Raw genomic sequence first — 25,871 nt, forward strand, 5'->3', positions numbered from 1 at the left:
ACAGCACTTAATTTACTGTTATTTTATTTGATCTGTGCCTCAGTAGGCAAACTCCCATCTTTGCCTACCTCAGTAGAGATGAACTCCGTCAAACGCATGCAATTGTTTCAAACTAAAAGGCTGAAGGGAAATTGTTTTAAGGTCTTTAGTCGAATCTCTTGTAGAAGGCTTAGCTGTAATTATACCTAAATCGTGTGTTATTTAAGAACTTGAGAAGGCTAAACATAGTGGTTGGACCTTTCATCCTAACACTCAGACACTTGAGCTCTGAGTCCCAGGCCTGTCTGTTCCACATGGAAAGTCCCAGGCTAGCCAGGGATACATAGTGAAACCTTGCCTTTAGAAGGTTGGACCAAGAAGAGTGAGACCTTTAAAAGAGTTCCCTATTAGTGGCGATAAGCCTGCCAATTCTAAGACCCTGAACACTAGGAAAGGGAGACGTGGGTAAGTGACTTGCACATTGGAAGCTGCATAAGGGCTTAATGGACACCTGCTCTCCTTTAAAAGGTAAAATAACAGAAAAGAATCACCAATAAATATGGTGTGACCTCACCACTACCATGTCATGAACTAAGAGATAAAATCCAGACATATTGAAGGAACAGACTAGACAGTCAATGAAGATACTTATAGGAAGCTTCTTAATGAGCACTCCCAAGTGACTTACCTTTGACTGATATCACGTCAACACTTCTCAGAGTCCTTTGCTCTTCTCTTGATCTATTTCAGACTACTGTCTGTGCTTAACTTGAGAACCTGCGACACAAAAAATTGCTCCTCCCTCCTCTTTCCTCTCCAATATAAAATTAATTGTTACTTAATAGATTGCTTTGCTGCAGTTTTCTCAAACGTGCAAAGCAAACACGTCCTTTTTTCCCCACACACATTAACTTAATTTCTGTCTCACCCATTCAAGCGCAACACAATCCTTCCAAAGCTGACCTAACCACCTTCCCCACTCGGTATCCATGGCAACCACCACCAAGCTGCTCAGAGAGAGCCACAAGTAGTGGCAGGAAAGTACACCTCCCAGTGGAGCCATTAGTTCTGCTTTAGCCACATCGATAAGGGGTGGCAGTAGGCCAACCCCTGAATCCTCAAGCATTTTCTTTCTTCAGAGAGGAGTGTTATTCACAACTTTGTCCCAAGAAGGGGGAGTTGGGTTCAACTGTTTTCCACTCTCAACCTGTTGAAAATAAAGCAGTAAGTGTCCATTTTGGAAGGACAAGACATTTTGCATGAAGAGGAGCTCGGGCTCAGTAGTTGATAGTAAGGAAGCATCACTTAAGTATCCTCTTCATAGATTCTCCACAAATAGGAATGCGTTGAGAAGTGGGAGGAACAAATACATAGCTTTAGTTTCTTAACTGCACTAAAAGAAGGAAACAGGAGGCCACTATTCTCAATGCTGTCCAGTTGATCTGCTTAAATATAAGGAAATCGTTTGAACAAGACAACATTTCTTTTCATATTGCTTCTCTCTAAACTTCTTGGGAAAGAACTAGCCAGATGTTTATAGAAAGGGTGAAAAAACCCCACAACTATCTTTCATCCCTCTAAGTAGAGATGCATCCCAGTGAACAGATAATTTCAGTCCATCCTGGTAAGTGCATTAATAAAAGAATACACAGCTTGTAACAGGAAGGCAAAAGAAACATAATTAACTCAGCCTGACTCAGCCAACCAAGAATCCTGATGCCTCAGGATTGAGCTAAGTGGGGAATCAAGAACCCAGTGAAATTCATATGGTTTTGTGGAAGGGAAAGTATACTTCTATTTGCCTATGTATGACAATGTTCACTTCATTGTCAGAACAGGTGCCAATAAGCAGGAACAAATGAAAAAATGAGACTGGTCAAGATGTCATAGAGTAGAGTAGTAGAAAGATCCTACTAATAGCATGTACTATGGGGGATGGAGAGATAGCACAGCAGTTAAGAGCATGTAGTTCTCTTCCAGAGAACACCACTTCAGCTCCCAGAACCCACATCTTTGCAACTCCAGCTCTAGAGGTCTGACACCGTTCTCAGCCTCCATAGGCATAAGCATGTGGGGGTGCACACACACACACACACACACACACACACACACACACACACACACACATCCTAAAAAATAAAATGGACTCAACTTGCGCTTTTACCATGACCTTTGAATCCTCTAGGAACAAAGTTTTTCCACCAGCCAATAGTGTAACATGCTATCAGAAATGACAAAATTCTGCTTAGGCATCCAACTACCCTTTGATTTTAATTGAGGTGTTGAGAGGGGAACTAGCATGTGTAACTTCATCACAGCCAGAGAATAAAAGAACTAGGATTTAAAAATGTGGTTTCAGAGCCCATATTTTTTTTTGGGGGTGGGAGGTTTTTTTTTATTAACTTGAATATTTCTTACACATTTTGGAGTGTTATTCCTTTCGGTTTCGGCAAACATCCCCCTCCCCTCCCTTCCTTATAAGGTGTTCCCTCCCCCCCCCCGCATTGCCGCCCTCCCCCAACAGTCTAGTTCACTGGGGTTCAGTCTTAGAGGACTCAGGGCTTCCCCTTCCACTGGTGCTCTTACTAGGATATTCATTGCTACCCTACCTGGGTCAGAGTCCAGGGTCAGTCCATGTATAGTCTTTAGGTAGTGGTTTGGTCCCCTGGAAGCTCTGGTTGCTTTTTGGCATTGTTGTTCATATGGGGTCTCGGCCTTCAAGCTCTTCCCAGTCCTTTCTCTGATTCCTTCAGCAGAGGTCCCTGTTCCCAGTTCAGTGGTTTTGCTGCTGGCATTAGCCTCTGTATTTGCTGTATTCTCAGTTCAGTGGTTTCAGAGCCCATATTTTTGTAGCTACCAAACATGACGCTAGTATAAGGGTCCATTCTACCTACATCCTACCCAAACACAAGGAACCAGTGCTAAGATCAAGCTAGACTAGTCACATGAAAGCATACCACACTAGAAAACAACATGCAGAGAGAACCCACCCTTCCCCCCCATTTCTGTATCCTTTTCATTCTTTTTGTTCATAAACGTTCATTGCATACCTACTTATAGAGCACTACACTAAAAAACACTCACAATATGAAGTAGAAAACTGGGCTTCTCCCCTCAAGAATTGATAGGCAATGTAGGAAGGCAGGACAGCTATCTACATTGAATAAACATTTAGTAGACTGGAAAAGATGAGAATCCACAAAACATAAGTGATCCTTAGACAACTGAAGCAGAAGATAGGACTTGTAAAGCTGAGGTTTTGTGCTTGGTGAATACTAGGTGTTGATAAACGTCTGGGGTCTGGTTGGTTGGTTGGCTTTTGAGACAAGGTCTCTTTATGTAAACCTGACTGTCCTAGAATTAGCTATGTAGACCAGGCTGGCCTCAAACTCACTGAAAGCCTCTGCCTCCAAAATGCTGGGATTAAGTGTAGGTAATCTCATGCTCAGCAGGAAACACTTGTTGAATTAAATAAATTCATATCCTGATGTTTGTTCTAAGGACAGGAGGAACATCATTTGGGGAATATTCAGACCTATAAGCATGGCATACACAGTGTGGCTTTTGTTTTTTAGTGCACAACAGGAACTTCCTAGATGTGTAGAAATGATCACTGCACTTAGGATTTAAACCTTTGCAAATTCCCACTAAACCGTGTTTGGGCATTTCTTAGTGATGAACATTACTACATTAATATGAATGTATGACACAATCCCTAGAAATGTCTTTCTAAGAAACACAACTCCTGCTATTTGCTTTGCCCATCTAATAAGGTTGGACTCAGATAGTGATTTTAAAAATGAGATTTTAAGTATATTTTAGTTAGGACTGAAGGAGAAATGGTTATGATTTCCATCAGTAATCTTAGGTTGTAACTCTCTGTTTTAGGTGCCCATGGTCTGCTGGAGGCAGGGGGAAGTCAGTTTGAATCTGCTTCTGAAAATCAATTTATTTGTTATAAAAGTAAGAGCAAGAGAAAGACATTTCCATATAGTCATTTTGTATATCCCTAAGTGGTCAAATTACTGTTCTTCTAAAACTTTCTACTACACTATAATTTCTTTTTCACTTGTGTCATTGTGGGTATTCTACTAATTCTGTAGTGAATTTTGATTTCTAATGCTTTTGAGGATACAGACAGTTTGATGAAATCAGGTTTGTTTAGAATAGTATGAACATAGACATAATACATGCAATAAGAATCTATTAGAACACTAAAGGGAGACCTAAGCATTTATATACAAAGGAGTGGCAATAAAGTTATCCCATTGTAACCCTGACTTACTTTCATCTCAGGTACCAAACTGCTGTGCTAGCATATAGCACCAAGTAAAATATATTTCAAATATATTATATATTTCAAATATATAAACATATATATATATAATACATTAATTAAATTTGGTATAGCTAATATATACACTGTGTAAATTAATATATTGATTAATATGTAATAGATTTAATACTCTGTATATTAAGTGAATTGGGTGTGATTTCACAATGTTAGGGAAAAAAGCACAAAGATGTATGTCCTCTGCTCTAACTTCTTCCAAAGCATCCAAAGTCATTTTCAGCTCTATGGATGCATGTTCTAAGCATTGGAAAACTCCAACTTGCTACACTAAACGCTTCCGAATATATTGTCCACTGTGGCCTGCCTACCATCTTCCAGGTGTAGTTCAGAAGGTAACTTCTTCTTTGTGGCAAAGTCTAAGAAAAAGATTTGAAAGCTCACACCTAGGGTAACCTTCTATCCCCAAAGCCCGGAATCTTCGATTGAGAAACTTTTCTGTAAAGCAAGAATGACTACTGCCTTCCTGAATTTCCCATGCTTTAAAAACATTTTCACAAGATCATTTCGACCCTCCGAGGTAGGTGAGACTCGTAGTGAGTTTATTCTCTCCATTACAATGAGAAAGTGGTGCACAGAAGTTAAATAACTTGCCTAAGATCACACATTTCATATTGCTTCATTCTTCTCCTTATTTCGTAAAAAGCGCAATCTAGTTTTTGGGCAACATCACAAAGAATGTATTTGGGAAAGCAGCAATGGAACTCTTTGCTATACAACATTAACTGTGCCCGGCCAGACTCAGCTCCCTCGCTTTCCAAAGCTATGGGTAAGAACCTTTACTTTAGAATTTTAGCCATTTCTCTCCCCACTCCTCCCTCTGTTTCCTGAAAGAACAATTAAGATCCATCTGGGACTAATTATAATGATTCTTGAATTTGAACTTGCAACCATTACCCAATCGAGGTCACTTATTTTAAATTAACTTGCCTGGTCAAAACACAGGTTTGGTTATCTTCCGAACACAGTGCAGAGAGGCCCTGGCTCGCTCAGACTTTTAATTAACTAGCTAAATAACATGCACTGTGACAAGCTGCCTAAGATTTGATGGAGTTGTACATTTGCATTCAGACAAGGATCAAAATACACTGTCAGAGCTTCAGGGACTAAGTCCTAGAAACCTTCACACAGACTCTTGTTCAAGGCTATGCGCTTCTTCCCTTTGGTTACCTCTAATTATTTTCCTGAGCTTTTGTTCTGATTATCCAACATTCATCACAAGTGCAGCTTGTGTTTCAACAATGACAATTCATGTCCTATGCTGATAGGGAATCGAAAATTGGAGTCCTGTGCATATGAGCCAAGCACGAAGCTTCATGAAATAATTAGAGAAACCAAAAGGAGATTCCCAGGATGCCCAGGAAAAAATAAGACTTTCTAAAGAGTCGGACCTCAACTGCTCCCCACTTAGGTAATCATACTTAATAGCACTAGGTAGTCTTTGTTGCACAGATTTAGTGGTGGGAGCTGATTATACTGCAATAATAATGATAGTAGAGGCTGGAGAGATGGCTCAGAGGTTAAGAGCACTGACTGCTCTTCCAGAGGTCCTGAGTTCAATTCCCAGCAATGGCATGATGGCTCACAACCATCTGTAATGGGATCTGATGCCCTCTTCTGGTGTGTCTGAGGACAGCTGATGTACTCATATACACTAAATAAAAAACAATTCTTTTAAAAAGTGATGATAGTAGTGACAGTTCTTATCAACAGTGATTCTTAGTAGTAATATGGCTGCTAACAGCATTAGGCTTTTGAGATAGTTAAACCTAATTTTTACCTCCGTTTCCAACCATATATGCCTACGAGTTCTAAATCAAGTTGCCAAACTTTTCTGAGCCTCAGTTTCTTAGTCTGAAAGATAAATTCACAATAGGGACTACCTTAAAGAATTATGATGAAGATTCAGAGAAATAAAGCCTACGGCACAGCAAAGTGCCTACTGATTTCAGATCCCCTAAAGTCATGTTTAAATAATGCCATGCTGTACAGCATAAACCTTTAATCCTGGTGCTAGGAATGTGGAAACAGGAGGATCTCTGGGACTTGCTGGCCAATCAGTTTAGCTGAATCAGTGAGCTTCCAGTTCACTGAGAAGCCATGTCTCATAAGAATAAGATGGAGAAGTAATTGAGGAAGATTCTTACAATGACCTGGAGCCTACACAATACAAAAATGTATACACACACACACACACACACACACAAAAATAGAGGGAGAGGGGAGAGGGAGGGAGGGAGGGGGGGAGGGAGGAGGGGGAGGGAGGAGGGGGAGGGAGGGAGGAGGAAATTTTACCAGATAGGGGTGGTGCACTCCCTTAAGCCCAGCACTTGAGTGTCTGAAATAGGAGGATTGCTATGAGTTCAGTGCCAGCCTGAATATTGAAAGTATTTTAGACCAACCTGTACTACATAGTGACATCCTACTTCAAATGAATAAATAGACGATAGACAGGGGGGCAGGTAGACGGATGGATAGATAGATAAATAGATAGATAGATAGATAGATAGATAGATAGATAGATAGATAGATAGATAGATAGATAGATAGATTCATACATACATACATACATACATAATAGATACATAGATAGATAAATGATACATAGACCTATGATAGATAAATATTTAAGAGTGCTTTGTAGTATTAGTCAATTTTTTGTTGCTGAAATAAAACCAAGTCAATGTATAAAAGGAAGAGCTTATTTGTCTTTGAAGTTTGAAGGGGATAAGACTCCATCATGGTGTGGAGGCATGGCAACTCTAGCAGGATGCTGAGACCATGTATCCTTTATCAGAAGGATGATGCAGAGGAAGCACTGAGAATAGTATGAGACTTTGAAACCTCAAAACATGCCCTCCATGGCATACTTCCCCCAGCAAGGCCACATGTCCTAAAACTCACCAAACACTGCCACATAGCTGGATCCCAAATGTTCAAATGCTAGAACTTCTGAGGGACGTTTTCATTCAAACTCCTACACTTCTGTACAAGTCTTGAGAAATGCTAACCTATAAACCAAACTGTCATCTGTTATATACCACCAAAAGGGCTTTGTCCAGCTCTTCCATATCTAAGGTCCTATTTTTCCCTTCTTCCTGAGAAAGGGACAAACAGAAGGTGCATTACTTGGTAATTGATTTCCTGACAGCTTCTCATCATTTTGCATCTGCATCTCTAACACCCAACTTCTAATTGCAAACCTCAGCACATTTCCTCTTATTCCCAGTGCTCTCCTAAGAATCAGCAAAAGCCTTCCTCTGTATCCAAGCACCAATTTATCTTCCCATTCTTTTCACCCTAGAGCTGCGGGGTTGTTTTTTTCTTTTTAAGTCAGGTACATGAAATCAAGGAAGGCTTTGTGCAGGAGGCTGCCTGTGAACTTAGTCTTTAGGAATAGATAGGATGTTTTTCAGGGAAAGATGAAGGTAACAAGGAGTATGAAAAGAACATAGCCAATACAGGCAAACACTTAGACACTGTCTTAAGAGCTGAAGACACATGGTTTCACACATTTCTTACTTCAGTTCTGCGAAGTAGCTGTAAGTGATAGATGTCTTTCCCATGTAGGCTACTCAGACCTTTAAGTTATGATGAAAAGTGGGGTCTCGAACTCATCCGTCTAGCCTTCATTATTGACTACACTACTTTGTTTTTCCCTGACTATATCGCCTATATTTATTATTTTACAAATAGAAAATTAAGGCTGGTATGGGAAAACTTGCCTGGGATTATAAAGCTAATAACTGATACGTCTAAGATATACTGCCTTTAGCAGATCCCACTTTATTTACTATCTGGCCATTTACATAGCACTTCTACCTTAGCTTCTCCCACCATCATTTCAATCACAACTTCTTATAGTAAATGCTTACGGCCTACCTCATACCAAATGCTTATGTTATAGTTACCTCAAATATAAATCTCTCCTAGCTGCCACTTTGCTAGACCAGTAAAATTCCTGAATGCATTCTGAATATTATCCTTACACTCAGATAAGTAAATCTCTCAATCCTCATCAAAAAAAGTTCCTTTCTGAAGCAGATAATTGCAGAAAGCCACAACTGGTCAAAATGCAGAGAAGAATTGATTGTGGGATGCCCAGTGCCAATTAATACGTCGACCATATAACCCATGTCTGAGCCTCAGGGACTGTCTCTGAAGAGGGGCTGGAAAATTGTAAAAGCCAGCCTTGAAAAGACAGGGAAGTTTCACCCATAACATCTCAACACTGTGGTTTCCCTAGACAAGACCTCGACAATTCTACCACCGATAGACCTGCTAATATGAAAGGGGAAAATAATCTCACAGGGTCTCCGACTCTATATAAACAGCTGCAGACAATTAGTGCCTGAGGAGACAGAGAATGTGCCTTCCCCAGCGATGGGCCTCCTAATTGGTTATACCGACCAAGTAGCACTGAAAACGTATACATACAAGCAACACTAAATGGACTGAGCACATATACATATACATATACATATACATATACATATACATATACATATACATATACATGTGTGTGTGTGTGTGTGCATTCGAGAGGCATCAAAGGGAGGATGGGAGGTATATTTGAGGTGAAAAGAACGAAATAAAATAATTTTAATTTCATTTTTTTTTTGGTTCTTTTTTTTGAGCTAGGGGTAATTTCATTTTTTAAAACTACCAAAAACATAGTATTGATGCTGCCTATAGGACTAGCGCTAGGGAGGCTGAGGTAAGATCTTGAGTTTGAGGCTATTCTAGACTATAGAGACCTTGTTTCAAAATAAATAAATAAATAAATAAATAAATAAATAAATAAATATTTTTAATTAAAAAATCTCTCCTTTAGCATTTATGCACTATAAGCCAGCAAGACTCTCCTGAAATCAGGAGGAATAGCCTTCCAGAATACTTCTCTCTTCATTTTCAAAATAGCATTCTATTTAAGTTACCTGTTTGTCAGGTTCCCACTTATAAAAGCCAAAGGAAAAAATGTTTTAGATTTCTGGTTGGAGACAAAGTACTTTCTATCTATAGCAGGTTGAGTTAATCATTCTCTCCTCGGTTGTACTTTGTTCATATTTCTGTTCTCGCACTTCTCCCACTGGGCTATAATCATCTGTTAACTTGGCTGTCTCTCCCATTCAAGTGTGACATCCTCCAGACTAGGGCCCAGATTCTTGTGACCTCTGTCTCCCCATGGTCTATCCCCATGATTGCCACAGCCGGAGCGCTCACCAAACATTCATTAAAAGAAGAAAAGATAAAAGTGGTTGATAAAAGCCACTTTCCATATAGAAAGGGCAATTTATACTTATCAATCCACATTCTTTCTAATTCCAGTGGTGTGCCAGGGAATGGGCTATTGTCAAAAGACAAAAGTGTTGATTTGTAGTGCCCACTGATTTCTGGGTTAATAATTCTGGCACTGCTGATTTCAAGCTACCCATGGTTTTATTGACTGGCTCAGAAGATTGTGAATATTTAACAAGTGGCTTACAGAAGCTCCCTGTGCTTGGCTGAAAATCAGCTTCTTCCTAGGGTACTTGAACTGTTTGCATGCCAGTGCGCTCAGAAAGGTAGATGAGCTGGCAAGGAGGGCAAGATGACACCGGATCCAAATAGCAAGAGTGAAGGGCCAAAGGAAACATTTGTGAGTTTGGAGAATTGTGTGCTTTGCCCCCCCATGAACTAAGCCTCAGTCATTTGTCATCCATTTGCAAATTGAGATCCACTTAAATGACGTGGCTCCCAGAAGAGGACCGAAGCTGCCAAGTAAGCAATTATCCTGAAAATCACATAGGGTTTCGGAGAGATAGTTATTTTTATTTGAAAGTATAAACATGGTCATTTACTTCAACTATCAAATATTTTTACTGATTAGGGTGTCAACTACTGAAAACACTGCACAAATGGAAAATTATTAAGAGAGGCATATCTAAGAAGTTGAAAAAGAAGCCGTTCTAGTCTCTGTATCCATACCAGCTGCATTCTTTCCACAGACCAACTGAAGCGTCATCGGCTGGAGCCACACGGGGCCCTCTAATATATGCCCTACTATGTACACTTCAATTTTGTGCACAATAATGAAGCTAATAATTAAATGGCAAAATTTGAGTACAGAACACCACACAACATCATGGTTCATATTTTTTTCTAATACATCATCTTTAATGCTTATCAGGCAATTTCCCATCAAATGATGCCATATATATATTGTCATGATGCATTGCCAAGCATCGTACCTTTGCTTGAAGTTCCTAGTTTAGAAGACCTGTTATAGAACCCTGTTTATATGGGAGATACTTTATACATTCCTCCTTTTTTATTCAAATGACAAGGCCACTCCCATTCAAGTGCCTGTTTCTCATCATCTACAGCCTTTCCAGAATGTCAATGAATATATATATATATATATATATATATATATATATATATATATCAAATCCTTGATTGAACTTTTAGAATACATTATACATATTAAAGCAAAAGGCTCTGAATGTAGCTAACGCCAGCCTGAACTACATAGTCGGTTCCTAGGACAGCAATGATTACCTAGTGAAACACTGTATTTAAAAATTAAAAAGGGGAAATTAATTAATTAATTAATTAGGTCTATTTTAAAATGTGTGTGTGTGTGTGTGTGTGTGTGTGTGTGTGTGTGTGTGTGTGTGTGTGTGTGTGTACATGCCATGGTATAATATGGAGATCAGAGGACAACTTACAGGAATCAGTTCTCTCCTTCTACAATGTGGGTTCCAGAGATTGAACTCAAGTCTTCAGGCTTATTTTTCTAGTCTACTAAGCCATCTTGATTACCCTTTCTTGTGATTGGTTATTAAATCTTCCACATATTTCATTAAGCTATCATAATTGAATATGAAAGTCTTGGAAGGAAAGCTACCTCCAAAGGGTAGTAAAACTCTTACCCTCTAATCCCCCACATCTTAGAATTGTATTTCTTGTCTTTTTCATTTCCTTTCTTTCCACGTAAGCTTCTCTACTGTCAGCATAAGCATTGACAAGATTATTTTATTGTATGGCCATTTGTCTTCCTGACAAAAAGCTCCAGTCACCCTCGGTGTCAGCAACACTCCCCCACCCCAACATACACTGCCATGGGACTGGCTTTAGTATACTCATTGTTCTTTCTTCCCACTGTTCCAGCACACTCCTTCAGGTAAGATGATTGCGATATATATAGCCCTGCAGTTCCGACGTAAGAGAACAAATACGTGCACATGGAACTTCCTAGGAAACATTGCCAGTGGAATCGGCTTCTGCTCTGTTTACAAAGACTCAGACACATTCATTGGGGCCTTCACTGAAGAAGGCTAACACCTACGATTGGATTGAAAAATCTCTTCTGGAAGGTGTGGCACGGTAACAGGCTGATTTCTGCAGCGCACCACGCGTTCAGTTCCCCACACTGCTGAAATTACATACGGTGCCATAAGAAAACAATGCCTTTTTTCAACTAAGAGAAAAGGGAAGGCAGATGTGAGCCTAAAAAAATCTTTTCTTTGAACATAGAAAATGTGACCTAATAAGCTTTATTTTCCTCCTTGCAGGCAAAATATCCATGCAGTAAAGGAAAACTGCATGGTGAATTCAACCAAAATCCTCCCCACAAATCCAACCTTTTTTCCCAGACTCCCTTGCCCAAGCTTTTACATGATACTTAAATCAAAGAGAGACAAATTAAGGTGAACATCAAGGAATGTTCTGTACTGAAAGCAAGATCAATCTTTCTCCATAGTTCTTTTCTGGCGCTGATGTAGAAAATCCAACCATGGAGATACTTAGGTCTGCAAATAACCTAATCTGCATACCAGATGGATCTAAGGGGGGAAAAACATACACACTTCTTCACACACATTTTTTTTTCTAAAATGTGAGCATAGAAAAGCAGATGCTTTTGCCTCCCAAAGGATACGTGGGCCTCTCTCAAGTAGTCTTGTGGAACAATTTCATTTCAAATTTCTAAAATTATGAAAATATCTAGATTAAACATGAAATTGAGAAAGGACTGGTCTCCTTGAGAGACAACCAACTGAAGGCCTTATAAATCCTTTCTAACTACTCAGAGATTCTCAGCCTGCAGTTCACAGAAAGACATGATGAGGGGTCGTTTAGTAAAGGAAAACTACCCCCAATGAGTAAACTGTGTTTGCCTGACTTCCTTGACAGAAAGTTTTACACTGTCTGCAAGGCTCAGTTTTAGTATATACGAGACCTTTCTTCTGCAAAGAAACCTCTGTTCAGTGAATGAGATTTGTAGCTGGGGTTTTCCCCACTTTGAGATGCTATATGTGAAGATAAAAATAATTTTCCCTAAAACAATGAATTTCATCTATACTTTGCACATTTTCCCCTTATCATAGCAAGCCATTTATCATCCCTAGCAAATCTTACAAAGGCAAAGTGACTGCTGAACATGGATGTGGGAACTTGGTATTTCTTCCTTAAATGTCACATCTGAGTGTAAAAACAGCTTTTTATCCGTGAAGTTCTAAACCTAATTCAGAAAGATCTATTATAATTACTATAAAAGCAAAGTTGGATATTCTCTTGGTTACCAGAGTTATTAAGTCAGTGAGGGTACAATTTATGCCTCGTTCATCTGTAACAGATCGAAAGAATAGAGATTGAGGATTAACTGAACAAGAACATTCCTATTAACTATCCAGTCCTCTGGTACACTGTATTATATTCAGTATCCCCAGGCCCTCCCTGTTTTCACAAGCTTTTCCCAGAAAAAAAAATTAAAGGAAAGGCGAAGAGAAAAAAAAAAATATAGCACATTTCTCACTGAGGCCTCATTTAGCTCCCATCAGTAGGATTATAGCAGCTCTACAGCAGATCTCAAGACAACAGACGCTTACTCTCTAACAACCCGGAGAGCCTTTCTGATGGAAGCCTTCTGTGAAACATATTACCATGGCCCTGATATTCTCATCAGAAGTTTCTGATCAAAGTAAACTATTGTCTCATGACTCAGGCACTCACAGCAAACATCCATGATTATACCGTGCAGTAGTACATTGTTGTCTGCTTTTCTGTTGTTGTTCCTTCCTTCTCCTTTAAGGCAGACTGTCACTTCCTCTAGTACTAATGCACCTCTCCCAAATATCACTCCCAGCCTCCCTACACACCCCTTCTCGCTTGAAGTGTTTAATTTACTGGGAACTGGGGAAACCAAGATTGGTAAGAACTGTATGTTAAATCAGAGTTAAGAAGACACTGAAAGCAAGGATGAGGAATTAATTATGGGCTTCAAGGCAGCAGCTCAGTGACACCTAAATGTTCCTATCTTTAGATAACTTTCCCATCTCCTCCAACTTAAGGCTAACTCTAGAAAGGGTGATAAGAGGACTACCTTCCAGTAAGTCCACTTGTTCTGAGCACACCATCTGGGCATGGACCAAAACAGTTATTCTAACAGCTTCCTGTTTCCCTGAAGCTGAAGATGCAATGCCTTAATCAACCACCCCTCCCTAGAAGGAAGTAGTGTGGCATACCGCATCATTCCAATCTCAGACATGTTTGTAGATGTTCTCTGGTTTGATTACAGCAACCTTGCTAGGACAGCAAGGGCTAAATTGTGGATAAGTGAATGGAGATTCAAAAAGTTGAGTGATTTGCCCACAGTCAAGGATTGAGTGCATGACCAAATCCAATCTCTGGATTGTCATTCAGGGCTCTGCTAATGACACTACCATTGTGTATTGTTCCTTCTGGCCTTCCTTATGAGAAAAAAGGACAATGAACTTGGCCTCCACTAAAATAGGCTTCCTTATTTTTCTCTGAGTTTGTCACGTGTCCTTGGGAATGTTGTTCATTTTTCATAAAGTATTCAAAAGCCTCTAGTTTTATTATGTGAGGGTTGTCAGTGAATTAAAAATTCAACAAATGTATGGTCCCAACTTGCCACCAAAAGTTAACAAATGTCACCAGCAAAGATGTTTCTCACAAGCAGACACTGAAGAATACATCCCAGAAGACACCTAACAGCTTATTTTGTGTCGTGGCAGCATGAGAAATCACCTCCTCGAGACATTCATTAACCTTTCTTTTCCTTCATACATAATCAGTCTGAAATGCGGTTCATATTTTAAATTCATTGAAAACATCTCTCTCTGTGCTCTCTCTTTTACACACACACACACATACACACATACAAACACACACACACACACATACACACACACACACAATGGCTTGAGTCTTTGTGATAGCAAGAAAGTAAACACGAAACTCAAAGGTACAACTCCATTTCTATGGATCAACCTAACATGCACCCTCCATGGCGCCTTCCCTTTCTGCTTCATGCTGTAGACAACCTTTCTTGCTCCTCTGCAAAAATTGAGAGCCATCATCAGCGTTTAGCATAAAATGATCGGAAATTGAAACTATATTAGGTCATAATATTCTTTACCTACCTCAAACCCTAGCTTAGCCTAATCTACTTCAAACATGCTCAGAGCATGTCCATTAGCCTTTAGTCAGGTGAAATCATCTAACACAAAGCGCATTTTATAAGAAATCACTGAGTGGCTCACGTCATCTATTAACTGTACTGAACGGAGAAAAGAGCTAACTTGGTATAAGAACCAAGGATGGAACTGAGCGGTAAAGTTCTTCCCTGCAATGCGTACAGCCCTTGGCTTGCATCACTCTTGCTTCAAATACATAAACTTCAACCTCTCCTGCATGTCCATAATTTAGACAGCACCATAAAGTTGAAAAACTAAGGAGGCAAATTGAAACATGTCATACAGTCATGCCAAGGGGACTGGCTCTAAAGCAGTCCTCCAACTCGGATACTTACCAAAACAGATGTGTATGTCCCTTATACAAACCAGCACACTGTTCATGGCTTTCTATATACCTTAAATAACATGTACATTACTTATATTAACTAATAATGCATAAATATTAAACAAGTAGTTCTTATACGGCATTGCTTGGTGGAACAGAGAGAAGAAACTAGCCTTCACATGTCCTATTTGAAATGATTTTTCAGATGTTTTAAGTGTGGGCTTGTTTAAACATTTGGATGCAGAAGCCACAGATATGGAGGATCTAATTGTACCGCCAGTCCTTCCACAGGAAGAATGATCCAGCTTCTAATTCCAGCATTATCATTTCCTGGCTATGTGACCTTGGAGAAATTATTTAAACTACCTTTGGGCTGTGATTCTTCATCTGTAAAATTAGACTTAAAATTTTATAAAAATTACTTACACATACAACATTGAGTATAAGGCCTGCATATTTTAGACATTAAAATAAGGGCAGTTGTAATAACTATAACAGTTACAGACTTTCATATATGCATCCAGTTTGCTATGTGTAATATTCTGAGGCCTTGCCAGTTGTTTGCAAACCTCTGACATCTGCATCCAGCTGTGTCCAGAAGCAATTCATCATGAAGCTTAACCGTACAGCCTCTGGTTTGCATTACTTCCTTCTAAGGCTTGTTCCAAACATCATACTCATAGTTTTCCCTTGTTTTACTTAAAGAAAGATCACGTTGACATGAAACTTAAATCGGCATAAGGATGTTCCTTTCATCTCTATATCGTTCACTTCCTTGTTCCCATTACCTATATCTAGGACAGTGTCAGCACCTCAGTGTTTGACAAAATGCTTAATGAATCAAAAAGTTTGGCGTACTTTGTTACAAGAAAATTAACTTAATGCATTTAGGGGAAAACATAACAGCCAGTGCATTTGGCTGGAAAATATTTAGCCCACTGACATAAGAGACAATAAAAGGCACTTTGTAAACCGAAGGCCAAGTACTTAGCGCGCATTACTGATGAAAATAATGATAATTATGATGACTCTGGGGAACTGTTTCTTACCCTCACTATCGCTGACATTTGGGACCAGATGATTATGGTTGTAGGGACTGTCCTAAGCATTGGAAGATAACTAGTGGCATCCCTGACCTTTACCCATGAGATGCTAATAGCCAAATCTGTTGTCTGACATTGCCAAATGTCCCCGGAAGGAAAACTCCTCCGAATGCCCAAGGGCATTGCCTACAGCCTCGAAAGCTATTCAGATGGCCACACATCTTTCACATTAAGACATTAAGGCAAGAAAAGGAAGGCAAGCATGGAGAAAAGTTTTCAATAAGCAAAAGTAACCTCAGTTAACCTGAAAATCCCATTAACCCCATTCTTTGAGTGCTCTATTCCCTAAGCTTTCTAGATAACAAAAAAAACTGTACAGTACATTCTATTTTCTAATTTGTATGCTAAGTTCAGCTCATTTTCCATCCCAACAGCTAAGCACAGAAATCCAGTTCATGGCTGAGGGATCATCAGCTTTGCTTCTGCCATCTATTTTAAGTGACAATGATGCTACTGACCTGGAAGTTCCAATGTTTTTTTTTTTAATCCCCTTGTTTTGACATTTTAACTTTGATATTGACAACGATTCCTGTTTTATCTGACGACAAGTGAAATACAACAAAAATGAACCCAGTCAAATTAGCAGCGGTTCTACTGTATTCTAAAGTCCCAACACATTGTTGATTAATTCAAAAGCCTTCATTCGAGTCATCCCACTGATTGTATACATGAAAAGTGCCCTTCAATAAGCAAGATTTCTCATTTCTTCTTTCTGCAGGTTGTGATCCTGGGGAAGCATTCAAGAGGCTATCACTACATGCTTGCTAACCTGGTAAGAACAAAAATGTAGTTCAAGTGTCCCTGGGCAATGTAGTCCATTTGGTCCCCGTCATCTATAATCAGCTGTAAAGGAAATCCAGGAAGCACCCAATGTGTTCTATAGACGCTTAGAGAAACAAATTCAGTAAATACCCAAACCAGCCTTTGCTAGCTCTGTATACTATTATGTTGTCTTTTTCAGCTACAAAGCTATCTTCTTTTCTTATTTAAAAGATAATTTGAGTCAGGTCCGCAGGTATCAGCCTATAATCCCAGCTACTTGGGAGGCCGAGGCATGGTCAGAATTCAAAATTCCCTGTGCTGCCAAGCAACTTCAAGATCATCCTGGTAAACACAGTAAGATCCTGTCTCAAAATAAAAATAATAAAATAAAACCTTTCCAAACTGGATAGAGGTAACAGCTCAGTGGTAGAGTGCTTGCCTGGGAAGAAGCAGATATTACATTCAATCTCCAACACCAAACAATAATGATAGGAATAATAATCAGGTATATTTCCTCGCTTCTCTTAGAATCAATTTGGATGTCAGCTATTTTAATTAGGTTTGGAATGTAAACCAAGGGACAGAGAACACAGGAAGATGATTCCCAATATATCCAAGGACACTTGCATGCCAATATTTGATTTGTGCTTTCAGAGGCTAACAAATCTCTTCAAATCAGGTACAACAAAATATACTTTTCTACCTACACAAACACAACATAATTTTTTTCTTTTTTTTATTTTTACACTCAATATTTTATTCCCTCCCAGTCCACCTCCTACTCTTCCTCATCCCTTACCTCCTCCTTGCCCACCTGTCTCCACAAGGATGTTCCCACTCTACCCACCCCACCAGACCTCTAAACTTCCGGGGGCCTCCAATTTCTTGAGGGTTAGTGCATCTTCTCTGACTGAACCCAGACCCGAGAGTCCTCTGCTGTATATGTGTTGGGGGCCTCATCTCAGCTGGTGTATGCTGCCTGGTTGGTGACCCAGTGTCTGAGAGATCTCAGGGGTCCAGGTTAGTTGAGACTGCTGGTCCCCCTACAGGGCTGTCCTCCCCCTCAGGTTCTTTCAGCTTTTCCCTAATTCCACACAGGGGTCGGTCAGCAGCTTCTGTCCATTGGTTGGGTACAAATATCTGCATCTGCCACGTTAAGCTGCTTTTTGGGTCTTTTGGAGGGCAGTCATGATAGGTCCCTTTTTGTGAGCACTCCATAGCCTCAGTAATGGTGTCACACACCCACTCCCTGAACTGGATCCCCCTTTGGGCCTGTCGCTGGACCTTCTTTTCCTCAGGCTCTTCTCCATTTCCATCCCTGCAGTTCTTTCAGCCAGGAACAATTATGGGTCAGTTTTGACTGTGGGATAGCAACCCCATCCCTTTCTTGATGCCATCTTTCTGTTGGAGGTGGACACAATGTAGGTTTTTATATTCAAATGCCCCATGCCTTTAAAATCCATGACATCCAAGAAGATACTGTTCTATCAAGGTCACCTCGTACCTCTTCATATTCTGTAAAGACAACTTCTTTAGTGATTAACGAAATGGCTTATAAACTAGAGATGCCCTTTAGGTAAAGGCTCTATAGAGCATTGACTCTGAGGAATGAAAGAGGGATGTGAAATTATCATTATAACACTAAGAACCTATTAAATTATCACAGGAGTTCAAGCTATAGTTTTGTTTCATTAGCACAACAAAATCACAATCATTAATAAAGCTCTTAAACCAAAAGGATAGAGTAGATGATTATTGTAATTGTGCTCTTCGATTTCTAAAATTAAGAGAATTATCTTGTTGTAGTTATCAATGTTTCTAAATGATAAAAGAAGTGATGTTCAATCATCTTTCTCAGAAAGCATCCAAACACTACTTGCTGACTTCTGATGTAGTGTGCATCTTCAATATGCTGCTCAAAGTGAAGGACGCCTTCCAGCTAACTGGAGGAGAAATTAATTGATTCTTCTAGGAGAAAAAATGGTCCTCAGTTCATAACTAAAAATACTCAACTTGGATTTGGGACAACAGATGAGTAAAGGATATTTTGAGTCAATGAAGGTTAGACTAGGGTGTGGTAGAAAACAATGGATGTTCCACCAAGATACCTGAGACAGCTGAGGTTTTGATTGAGTTTTTCAATTTCTTTCTTACCAATAGTCTGCTTTCCTTCTTTTATTTTCTTACCTCCAGCCCTCTCATTTTATCTTTCTCTCAGCTTTGTATGTTCTAGAAGACAGTTATATATAAAATACAGTGTTTAAAATATGGGGTTTGATGTATTTACTGGCAGGGTATGAGGTGACATTAGGTAGTGCTCACACAAGTATTTACTTAATGAAAACTTTTGTCCTTAATGAACATTAGGAAAATATATCACTAAGACATCAAAAAAGTTTTTCAGATATTAATTCACGTGGAGCGAAAACAGATTTGGCAAAAGTGAAATAATGTTTGATCTTCATGTAAAAATATAATATTGTTTCTTTATGATTCTGCAAAAAAATAATATGTCCACGCATGTTGGACTAGAGATTGAAAAAGAATACTGAGTTGGAGTTTAGAATGTTTCAGTCTTACAGTGGCAGTGGATGTAGAAGTTGAAAGAGAGGATTTCTTCCATGTGTTGGGACCTTTGGAATTAGATGTTAAAACATTATTAGAAAGGCAAGACATTCCTTGGGAGTGATAACTGTGAAAACCAAGGAAGAGAGACAGTAGTAGGAAGAAGGGAAGGTTTCAGACCACAATATACATCTGATACCACTTAAGAAGAGAAAGAAGAAAGATAGTCAAGAAGAACACAGACTGTGGTGTATCTCTGAGAAAGTCATGGTCAGAACAACTAAGAAGTCCTTTGTAAGGACAGCAAATAAAGAGCCATTTGAGCCTCACTTTGATCAACCATTATCTGGTAGATGCCAAGGAAGAAATGCCCTTCTCTTGAAAGCTAAGGTAGATTTTGATGGCACCTGAAGCTGGAGCCTGTCAGCTCACTGGACAACTGGAGGCATTTTCTGCCTGAGAAGATTTGAGCTCATTCACATCAATGATTGTCTCAGCTGGCATAAGATGACCTAAGGAGACCTTTTCTATCCTAGAATTCCAGCTAGGTCTCATTACGCCTAATAAAATTTTTCAAATATATTTTCCTTTCAATGTTGAGATCCAGATCTGATTAGCTCTCCCTCTCCCCCCCCCCAAAAAGCCTGCAGAGTGATGAAACAAGAGAGAATTGCTACCTAACGTGGTGGTATACTCCTGCAAACACAGAAATTGAAAGGTACAAGGCCGTAGCAAGACTATGTTGGGAGAATAATGAGTGTGGATGTAGCTGTTTCACAGTGTTTGGCTAAAATCCACAAGATCAGAAGTGTTTGAATTTAAACAAAAGAGGGAAAGAGACAGACAGACAGACAAAAACAGATACAGAGACACAGAGAAAAAAGAACAAAGCAAGAGCTAGACCGAGGGACACAGAGAGACAGTGTGGAAGGGTATTATGGAAACGAGTGGTGAACTGAATCCGGAGCACACAATTCAGGATAATGAGACCTTAGAGAGATGCCTCCCACAAGAACAAGCAAAATCTGTTCCTTCTAAAAGAAAGTAATGTGTAGTATCATGTCAGTGTGAGTCATGAAAACATGAACTCATTCATTGTGCTTGGAGCCACCACTTTTTCCTCTAGTGACCTTCTTTTCATTTGAGCTCAGCCACACAGTTTCCGTAAGTCCCTGAACTCTATATCATTAGAACAGTAGATAGAGAAACTGCTACTCAACTGATAATAATAGTGAAACAAATCATCTCAATCCTGGTCTCCAGAAAATTCAAAGTACACAAAAATACTCCAAACACCTCTAGCAATGACATACACATACAGAGTAAAGCAAAACTATTTAGAAGTCATTTGGATGGTCAAAAAAGGAAGTGGAGCTAAGAAGATGCTTCCTTCCAAGATGAGCCATCTGGCCTTTCAAGATGAACCAGCTGGGTGAAATCTAAGGATGTGTATGTACTCGGGGGAACAAACTCTAGTCAGTCTTGGTGTTACAACAGCACAGAAGAGCTCCTCTCTTCTACAAATGCAAATTCAAGAACACTCACCCTGTCTGAGCTTCCTATACTCTAAGTGTCCGCTGCGATTCTGAGCTACACATATCTGTCAAAGACTTCTATATGCTTTTACATAAACCTCCTTAGAGGCAGTCCTAAAATGAGAATTCCATGAATGCTTCAACAGAGGCCATTGACAGGTCAGTGTGGACACTCTAAGTGAAAAGCAAGCTTTAGAAAAGTCCATCTTGCTAAAACTCTCTGGAAGAAACAAAGAGTCTACCAAGAACGCAAACCAAGATGTGAAGAGATCAGACTAGAAATAGACATTCCTGTTAAGCAAGTAAGACTCCTACAAACTCCATATCCATATCATATACTTATCCATATCATATACATATATATCATATACATATACATATCATATACATATCCATTGCTGGTGTATTTTCTTGCTAGGAGTTGTTCCATAATTAATGGTTTTCTCTTCTAAAACAGTGCTGTTACTCTGTCTGCTCTAGTCCCTGGCCATAACTAGTATGTGCTTACAACTTGTCAGTTAAACAGTGTCTCTTTCCTACATGGCTGGGTCCTATAACAGTACCTTTTACATTACATTGCAAAGCATATCATGTATGATGATTTAATTTTTTCATATATATTGACGGTAGTAGTTCAGATAGTATATATAAAATCTGAAGTCACAATTAAGGATTGTTGTAAAAGATGGAGGTTGTATGCCATGATGCAAACCCAGGCATTAGAATTCATTTAACTAGACATACCTCTGTACCTATTTGTTGATTTGCAAGATGGAGGAGAAAGACCAGATCACTATTTCCCAGAATATGTCATTTGCACGAGCCAGTGTTAAGGCGTGCATGGCAAAATCTTTTGAGAGCTTATTGGTTTTGAACTTATATTAAATACATAGTAGAAAAAGTCACTACCCCATCACGTCTGTGAGTTCACAGAAACCATTTCTTAGAAGAAGGCAGAAATAGCTGTTTAAGTCTCAGAAGTATAGTCAATATTAAAAAAAAAATTAGATAAATTTTGGTTCAGATACAGATCTAAATAGAAAAATGTAAAAGGTGGCATGCTTAAGACTAAAATGTTAAAACACTCCAAGGTTACTTGTAGTTCTGTACTTCTCCTTAGATGTCACCCAGTTGACTGTGAAGGAAAGTGTAAACACAGCAATGGAGCAAATTGTAAGCACACAGGCAGAGGAGTAAAACCAGAGGCCTACTCTTCTTAAGGCAAAATGAAACATTAAAATCAGTCCAGATGGGCAAAAGCTGAAAGAACCATGAGTGCCCTCACCCAAGTTCTAAACAGAGAAAAAGACCCAAAGAACTAATCAATGTAGCCAAGCAGTTGATACAAGGAAAATTAAATTCAGGTTGAGATGGTCCAATAGCAGATGTTCAGGATACCTTAAAAAACCAGACCAAATATCCAAGAACTTGAAGTGCCCAGGGGAAAACAGGAGCCATAGCAGCGCACGTTCGGTGCTATAGTGTTTAACCACTGCCTTAGAAGACAGTTGCCCACAGTTGCCCACAGTTCCCCACAGTTCCCCACAGTTCCCCACAGTTCCCCGGTATTGGTGGCAGCTACAGATGCTGCAAATGGAGGTGGGGTAATGTCAGCTGTCAGTGGTTTAGAATGTCAAGGACAGGCAATCAAGCTGAGCATTGTACAGGGGAGAAAGGGAATAGGAGTTAATGGATCTCTGACTTCCCCCTGCTGTGCTTGCTATTTTCTTGGAACTTCTTTGAGCATCTTAAAACATCTATGAGTAGAGACTTCTCATCCACCACTTCCTCAAATCTTTTGAAATATCAGGAAATGGACTCAGAAAAGAGACCCAATTTCTCCAAAGTCATATAGACAATCCGATTGTAAAGTGACTTGTTCTTCATGCTCAGTCCACCCATGCATCACACCAAGACAGGTCAGCTCTGAAAAGGTCACAGAAGAATTTGTGCAAAGAAGGACTGCTGGGATGGCCCAATAGGTAGAGCTGACTGCCAGCAAACCTGACAACCCAAGTTCCATCCTCAGGACCCACATGGTAGTAAAAACAGACTGCTAAGGGTTGCCCTTTGACCTTCATGCCTATGCAGAGATGTAAAGATCTGAAGCACACATGGTAGAATTAGTGAGTGATGAAATCAAAGACAATTATAAAAACAGGGACAGCAAGCTGAGCATGGGATGATAGGCATGCAGTCTGAGCCCTTGAGAGGTGAATGGAATAGCATTAGGAATTCAAGGCCATTCTCAGCTTTATACAGAATTCCCTGAAGGGCCTAGAAGGAAAGGGTGAGTCAAATAATAACAAACAAAACTAAAACAAGGACCAATTTGTGATTCTGTGTTTTAAAGCTGTCCAAAACTGGAATGCATCTAGAGACACATCCCACTTTACATCCACTCCTTTATCCATTCTTTGCTTTATCCTTCATTCTTCTGTAGCTCGCCCTCCCTTTTCCCTCCTGCTGTCTCTTCTCCCTACATCTCCCTCACTCACAGTATGTCACAAGAAATGAGAATAGAAACATCTATTGTTTTTAATTCACTAGGACAGAAATCATCACTCATATAGTCGTATGCAAAAGTACATCCAGCAGTAACCAACCTAGGCTTTTAAGAAATGACCTCTGTGCTTCCCAGATCTTGGGATGAATCTAAAACAGAGAAGAACCTGCTTTATTTCAAGACAAAGCAAATGAGATTGAGTCATGCTGCTTGGCTTGCCAAGACCAACTAGTCCCTTCTGCTCCCTTCCCCTTCCAGGTCTTCCTGATCTGTTCTCTGCTTCCCCTTCCTTTGTTCTCCCAATTGTAATGTTCTATATAAAAATTCAAATGCTCAAAGCCACTCGTTGTAATCCCGTCAGCAGATGGCATGTAAGCACAGAGGTCATTCGGTTGGAGCCTAGTTTTGTAGGCAAGGGAAGTGGGCTTGAGGCAAAAAGCTGCCACTGGTCCCAAGTGCCAGGAAACACAGTCACCTCCCCTGGGTAAACAACCTCTCTGGTGACTCAGGATTCAGTTCCTTCTTCAGTTTTTTTAAAGATTTATTTATTTTATGTACATGAATACACTGTCGTCTTCAGACACACCAGAAGAGGGCCAGTTTCTTCTTTTTTTTTTTTTTATTAACTTGAGTATTTCTTATTTACATTTCAAGTGTTATTCCCTTTCCCGTTTCCAGGCAAACATCCCTCCCCTTCCCCTTCTTTATGGGTGTTCCCCTCCCCATCCTCCCCCCATTGCCAACCTCTATAGCAGAATACCAAGAGACAGAAGACTAGGAATTGGTCTGAATTCCAAACCCCTATCGTACTATCAAGGGCCACAAACCTTAGTCAGCTTAAATAGACTACTTTAGATACTCATTCCTTTTTCTCCAAAGTGCTTCCCCATCTCTCTCTCTCTCTCCCTTTACCCGCTACCCCTCCTTCCTATCAGGAATTTACAAAGAAAGATGACTACCTAGCCAATGTTTTAAGATGAGTTGGTAGAATTATATCTTCTCCCTTGGGCTCCTCAATGCTGTCTCTAAAATGAAGCTACTTAGTAGATTTATATACAGGTGTTTCATGATTTTATGGGATTATTTCTTAGATTGAAAATATCATAACTTGATAATGTGTTTAGTAGCCTAAACTACTGAATATCCTAGCTGAACATCACAGGACACTACAGAGTACCTTCACTCTGGAAGCTATGTGGCTGAGTAGGAGCAGCTCACTGCCTCTGCCCAGGATCACCATACAGGGTCATACCCTAGGCACCATATATATCAAAACTTAAGGTATAACTTTTAATGACACATAATAGTTTTCACACAATTGAAAAGCAAATACAAATATTATTTCAGATCATCATAAGGTGAGAACTGTCTATACTTGGACTATGGTCCCTAGGACATCCACAAGCAAACTCTCTTAGAGTCAAGTAGAAAATGTTAGTAACTGAAACCAATTCATCAGCTCCTCCACCAGCAGAATTTTCATTTTATTCTGGCCACAATACCATCCATTATATATCTTCCCAATGTTTTAATGTTAGTTCTTTTTTCCCTTCTCTTCCCTTTTTCCCAAATCCCATGCCCCTACCTCTATTAGGTGGAACATTCGGCTCTTTAGATCTTAGCCCATGGTCTCTTCAAAGTTCACCTTTATGTTGTCCAGCAGAACTGAAAGTCTATTTACTTAGCACAGCCTACCTTTCCCCAAGAACTAGAGATTACAAAGGCAATATCGTGTATCTTAAATATTACATCGAGCTGGTACTCAACCAGTGTTTATTTCTGCTTGTTTCACTTCTGTTTTACACATTTCCTTCTTATGTCAAATCTGATTTTTAAAGAATTTCTTCACTTATAAAGGTTAACCCATTTATCCCCAAACCCTTATAGAACAATAAAAGTGCAGCAAAAATAAATTAAGTGAAATAGTCAAAGGCAGATGCAACAAGTACAAGTCTAATATTTAATATTTTATATTTACTATTTAATAGTTTTTTTTCTTTTTTTCTTTATTAACTTGTGTATTTCTTATTTTCATTTCGATTGTTATTTCCTTTCCCGGTTTCCGGGCCAACATCCCACTAACCCCTCCTCCTCCCCTTCTATATGGGTGTTCCCCTCCCCATCCTCCCCCCATTACCACCCTCCCCCCAGCAATCCCATTCACTGGGGGTTCAGTCTTGGCAGGACCCAGGGCTTCCCCTTCCACTGGTGCCCTTACTAGGCTATTCATTGCTACCTATGATGTTGGAGCCCAGGGTCAGTCC

At 39.6% G+C, this 25,871-nt stretch overlaps 1 protein-coding gene across 2 annotated transcripts in view; it reads left to right on the forward strand.

Annotated features, from left to right (window-relative positions):
* Gria3 (glutamate ionotropic receptor AMPA type subunit 3) overlaps positions 1-25,871 on the forward strand; it is a 281,842-nt gene that overhangs the window by 162,058 nt on the left and 93,913 nt on the right. For both annotated transcript variants that reach the window (XM_032889649.1, XM_032889648.1), the window contains one exon: positions 16,958-17,011. In XM_032889649.1, the coding sequence (XP_032745540.1) occupies positions 16,958-17,011 (54 nt within the window). The remainder of the gene's footprint in view (positions 1-16,957; positions 17,012-25,871) is intronic.

This window comes from Rattus rattus, chromosome X (assembly GCF_011064425.1).
Source record: "Rattus rattus isolate New Zealand chromosome X, Rrattus_CSIRO_v1, whole genome shotgun sequence".
Classification (NCBI taxonomy): domain Eukaryota; kingdom Metazoa; phylum Chordata; class Mammalia; order Rodentia; family Muridae; genus Rattus; species Rattus rattus.